This window comes from Protopterus annectens, chromosome 2.part2 (assembly GCF_019279795.1).
Source record: "Protopterus annectens isolate FY-2018-M chromosome 2.part2, PAN1.0, whole genome shotgun sequence".
In the NCBI taxonomy this organism is placed as follows: domain Eukaryota; kingdom Metazoa; phylum Chordata; order Ceratodontiformes; family Protopteridae; genus Protopterus; species Protopterus annectens.
Window position 1 is genome coordinate 525812161 of NC_056730.1, and position 4537 is coordinate 525816697.

General features: G+C 39.4%; 1 protein-coding gene across 1 annotated transcript in view; it reads right to left on the reverse strand.

Moving 5' to 3' along the window:
- Window positions 1-3519, reverse strand: part of LOC122796034 — a 4284-nt gene extending 765 nt beyond the window's left edge. Inside the window, exons 1-3 of the mRNA XM_044064505.1 lie at window positions 3435-3519; window positions 1056-1281; window positions 544-789 (exon numbers count right to left, since the gene is read on the reverse strand). Of these exons, the coding sequence (XP_043920440.1) occupies window positions 544-789; window positions 1056-1281; window positions 3435-3475 (513 nt within the window). The 5' untranslated portion in view covers window positions 3476-3519. The remainder of the gene's footprint in view (window positions 1-543; window positions 790-1055; window positions 1282-3434) is intronic.
- Between the last annotated feature and the right edge of the window lie 1018 nt (window positions 3520-4537).

Consider the following 4537-nt stretch of genomic DNA (forward strand, 5'->3'; position numbering starts at 1 on the left):
TAGCTATAATTTTAAATGAGTCAAACAGCTTAATCATGACTAGACACCAGTTTACCCAAGCATATTGATGCATGTAGCCTTCAGATTCTCATCCTGTCTGTTTACCGTCTGTTACCTGTGTTGTTAGATACAGTGAAGGCCTATGCGGATAGCAGTGGACTACATCTCCATCACTGCTAATGCTTTGACCAATGCCTTATTATAGAAAATTGATGCAACTGATTACAACAAAGAATAAAAAATGAGTTGAAGTACTGCCAGCTCTGCCAACGCAAATTAAAATCCAAATTGATGTAATATGCAATCTATGCAAATTACTGGAGTATGGAACACATATGTATACATATGATGAACGATTTAGTTACAGATATGTAGAATAAGTAGCCTTACTTGAACATTAAAAATAACACAGATGCAAATGTGTACACAGAGCTGACGTTGAATAAAGATCAAACTAATTCACTGCGTTTCATTCAATATGTATCCAGTTTATTGGTAAATCAAATTAGAAGGGACTGTAGTTACAGTATCTCGCATCCTTACCTGCAGAACTGATATGCAGTCTTGTGGATCATAACTGCAGCAAACACTCTCCACTTCTGTAGGCATTACTCGACAGTTGGTGCAAACACACCATTCGGGAACATTGTGCCGTGACTGTGTTGTAGAGGGTTGGCGGATGGCATTGGAAGTGGCCCGCAGAAGATCACTGATAAGTGTTGGTTTCATTTCCGCTATAGTTACACATAAATCTTGAAGTTCCTCTCTTGTAAGTGCTTGAATTTGATCCTAAGCATAAAAAAAAGTAAAATTGCAATGAACCCACATGAGTACCTACGGATTGGATACTGTCACAGAGTAGTTGAGTTAATCTCTCAGTTGAATACATATAAATGCAAGTTTTTTACTAAGTGTTGTACAGTAGCAACATTTGCGTGCTAAGATACAAGACAGGCTACTGTGCTAAGTATCATAGTCTGTCATGTGTAAAAAAATTATTAGTATAAGGAAGCATCATGGGAATGATCATATGTACAGTACGGTAGCAGTCGTACCTTTATGTGTCCAATACTGTTGGCTGGTATTCTTCTTCTTCTTCTGGTGCTTACGTTGACACACACTCTTGTTGAACTTGATCTTGGTTGCACCAGTTGTGAGTTGTTTGTAGTAGCTGCTGAGGCGCTGGCAGTAGACGGAAATCTTGGATTTTCCCGGTTTGATCCACTAGCAATAGCAGTTTGACTTGTAAGGGCAATGCTGTTGTTATTTTTCATGATAAAGCTATGGGAAGAAAGTTTTGGCAATTGTTTTAGTGAGTGGTAATGACAACGCCAGGTCATCTGATAAACATATTTAACCCCTGTCTATGACAATTACTGATAATTATGTATCTGAGATATGGTTGTAAACAATGTGCAGATACAGCACAGTAAACTGTATTCAGTCCGACTCGTGACACAACATGCTGATTGAACTCATTAGTACTCGTGAAGCACGGAAGCCAGCAGATTCAATAAGTAACATTATTCTAAGCATACTACCAGTCTACCATGTTATTGTATGCTGCTACAGGAAACAGACTCCAAAATACATGGCTGATATCAGTGACATGCAAAAGCTAAAAATTGTTGAATATGTGATGATTATAGATAATCACAGTATTAGTACATTTGAGTTCGTTTTACCATCAAGTCCCCCACGTAAATCTGCAGTCAAATGGCATTCTGCATCCATTTTACGGCCACAGCTTTAATAATTATTTTTTTTATCCGGCAGCATACAACAGAGACACCACAAGACAATGTATAATGAGTACTGTGATTCTTGAGTCTGAAAAAATAAGTTGCTTTTTCTTTCTTACATGCACTTGCACTTTCAGTGTTATGTAAACTACCGCTATGCATATGTTGGCAATCAACACACAAAGTGGATGCTTGCTAGCGGCGTAGTCCTTGCACAAGTCATCTTCATCTGCATATCACAGTAATTGGACGGGTCTATATCAGTACATCCAAACGTATGAAGTTCGAACACCATATGTTCTAACTTAAAACCACAAACTGCACAAACTTCGAAGTCTCAGAATAGTGAATTGTTTTGACAGGGAAGATCATACACAAACATTCAAAATACTACATATAACCCTACACTAAACTGTACATACACTAATACCTATACACTTACCTTAACCCAAACCCTAACGCCTGTGACTATCACGCACTCACCGGCACCACGCCCTAACCCTAAATCACTTATCCCGCGCTAATCTTAAAGTCTTTCACTATCGCACACCCACCTTACCCGCTCCCTAACCTTAGCTCACCTAAGCCGCGCCCAAACCCTAACGTCCACACAATCGCACACTAACCTGAACCCGACCCATAACTTCCCATCACAGTCCTGATACTGGCGAAGCCACTGAAAAGGCCCAGTGTTCTGTGGCTTACCAGTATTCAAACATCTGGTATTCCATATTCATCCCTTTTGATGGACTGATATACACGCTCATTGGATAGCTCAGGTGCATTGAGTCACTGATATGTGTCAATGCCAGATGATATGGAAGCTGTATGAATCATTATTTGTCATACCTGTGTTAATGCTAATTCCAAAAGCAGTACCAGCATTGCACTGGAATGAAGTATGTTAGAGAACGATGTGAAGTTTGTCAAAGTTTATTAGAGAGCAGAGGGATGAGGCTGGCTGCAGTTTTAATAGAAGTTCAGACACTTGATCGGCGACAGACAAACATGACAGACTGTCATATGATTCAAGTGGAAAACATCATTTATAAGCTGTATGAGCTAAGGACAGGCTGAAATCTTCTGCCAAATGGGTGGGTGGATTGGTGCATGGTAATACTGTAGAAACTGTTCTCATGGACACTGTGGTATAGTCAGTGTCAATGTGAAGGCAATGAACAGGTTACCACTTGGACAGTTTAAATAGCTGTTCTGATTATAGTAGGAAACCAGAATGGGGATAGTCATAATTATATTGGTGGTAGTTGCGAAATCTGGAAAAGGCAACTGAGTGATAGAAACAGTCTGTTTGATCTGGAGAGACTCTTGTCACCAAATGACATATTGTAACTGCCTGTCCAATTAACAGAGACCTTTCCCCAAAAGTGAAATACTGAAGACAGTTGCCATTAATAACCTTGAAACAACTCTAGATTTACCATGGATCAGTATTGACTATGAGAAGTACTGCATTAAGTTTATGTAGTACCGTAAATATTGTGATGTATGTAATGGCCTTTGACAGTCAATATTTCGAGTGCTTTGCTCACAGAGACAGATTATGTGCACCCTTCACTGAATAACTGTTGAAAAGACCTGTCAAATCTAGTACCAGTTAAGGATTTCATCAACAAAGGATGTCAGCTTCACTGTAAAAAAAAAAAAAAAAAAAATAGCTGATTAGTAACTCACTAAGTGCATGGTTGGGAGCAACTGTAGGCTTTGCATGCCATATACACTGAATCTACACATCTGATTTAGGGCTTTGGAAACCCTGTGTTCCACCGGGAAAACGCGAGGCATGGTTCATGACTAGAAGGCTGGTTGATGGGGGAGGTACTGGTGCAATTGTTGATTGAATCCAACGAGGATCCCCTGCAGCTAGCACAACTGGTGTGTTAACAGTGCTTGTTGATTGTAGTCGTTTAAGAATAATATTTTTCTTGAAGATGTCAAAGTAACCATATTCTTTTCTAACTTTCCTCCGTACAATTGTCCAACGGCAGGTGTTTCTGTTGAACTTACGATGGTACCTTTAAGTATAGAATATAATTGTTAATAATTGACAGCTATGTACATATAGTAATAAGTCGATTATAGTGACACAACTGTTTAATTCATGGTAGTAGTGTGAAAGGGAAATATGCTTTATTTATGACATTTAGCTTTATAAGGGTGATTGTCAATGCAAGTAGACACTACTCATGGCAGCAATGCAAACAGTAAACATCTTTTTTGGCACCAAGTTAATTGGATGAAGATAAGCACTTACACTTGTTTGCCTTGCTTGGTCTTGAGGTAGGTCCGATTAAGATGGATGTTATGGTCTATAGCTGCTAGATAATTACGCGCGCAATAGACGGGATATGAGTATGAGTATCATTTGGAGGAATACATTAAAATGTGCTGATGGAATTGTTCCAGGTCTGCTGTGGTCCTGAGGATGTATGTTGGTAACGGCCCCCACAAAAAATTTGAAATAAAAAAATGCAAATTTCAATAAAATATTTTTCACACAGTATGCTGTTTTTCTGCAAACAGAAGTAGTGTACTGAATTTGCTGTTCTTTACCTGTAACGCAGGAAGTGACGAATATTTTGAAGGAATTTAGGGTCTGTAATTACTTTCTCCAATGCCTCATACGCTTTGCTGCCCGGCTCTATCCATGGAGTTGTCCGATCTTTCCCTAGTGTCTCATGATTGCAATGAACCACACAGTCCCCGTCAGCACCACGAATCTGCCACTCATGTTCGTTAATGACGTGGTGCAAGACACCGCCCCACTGCATCTGTAA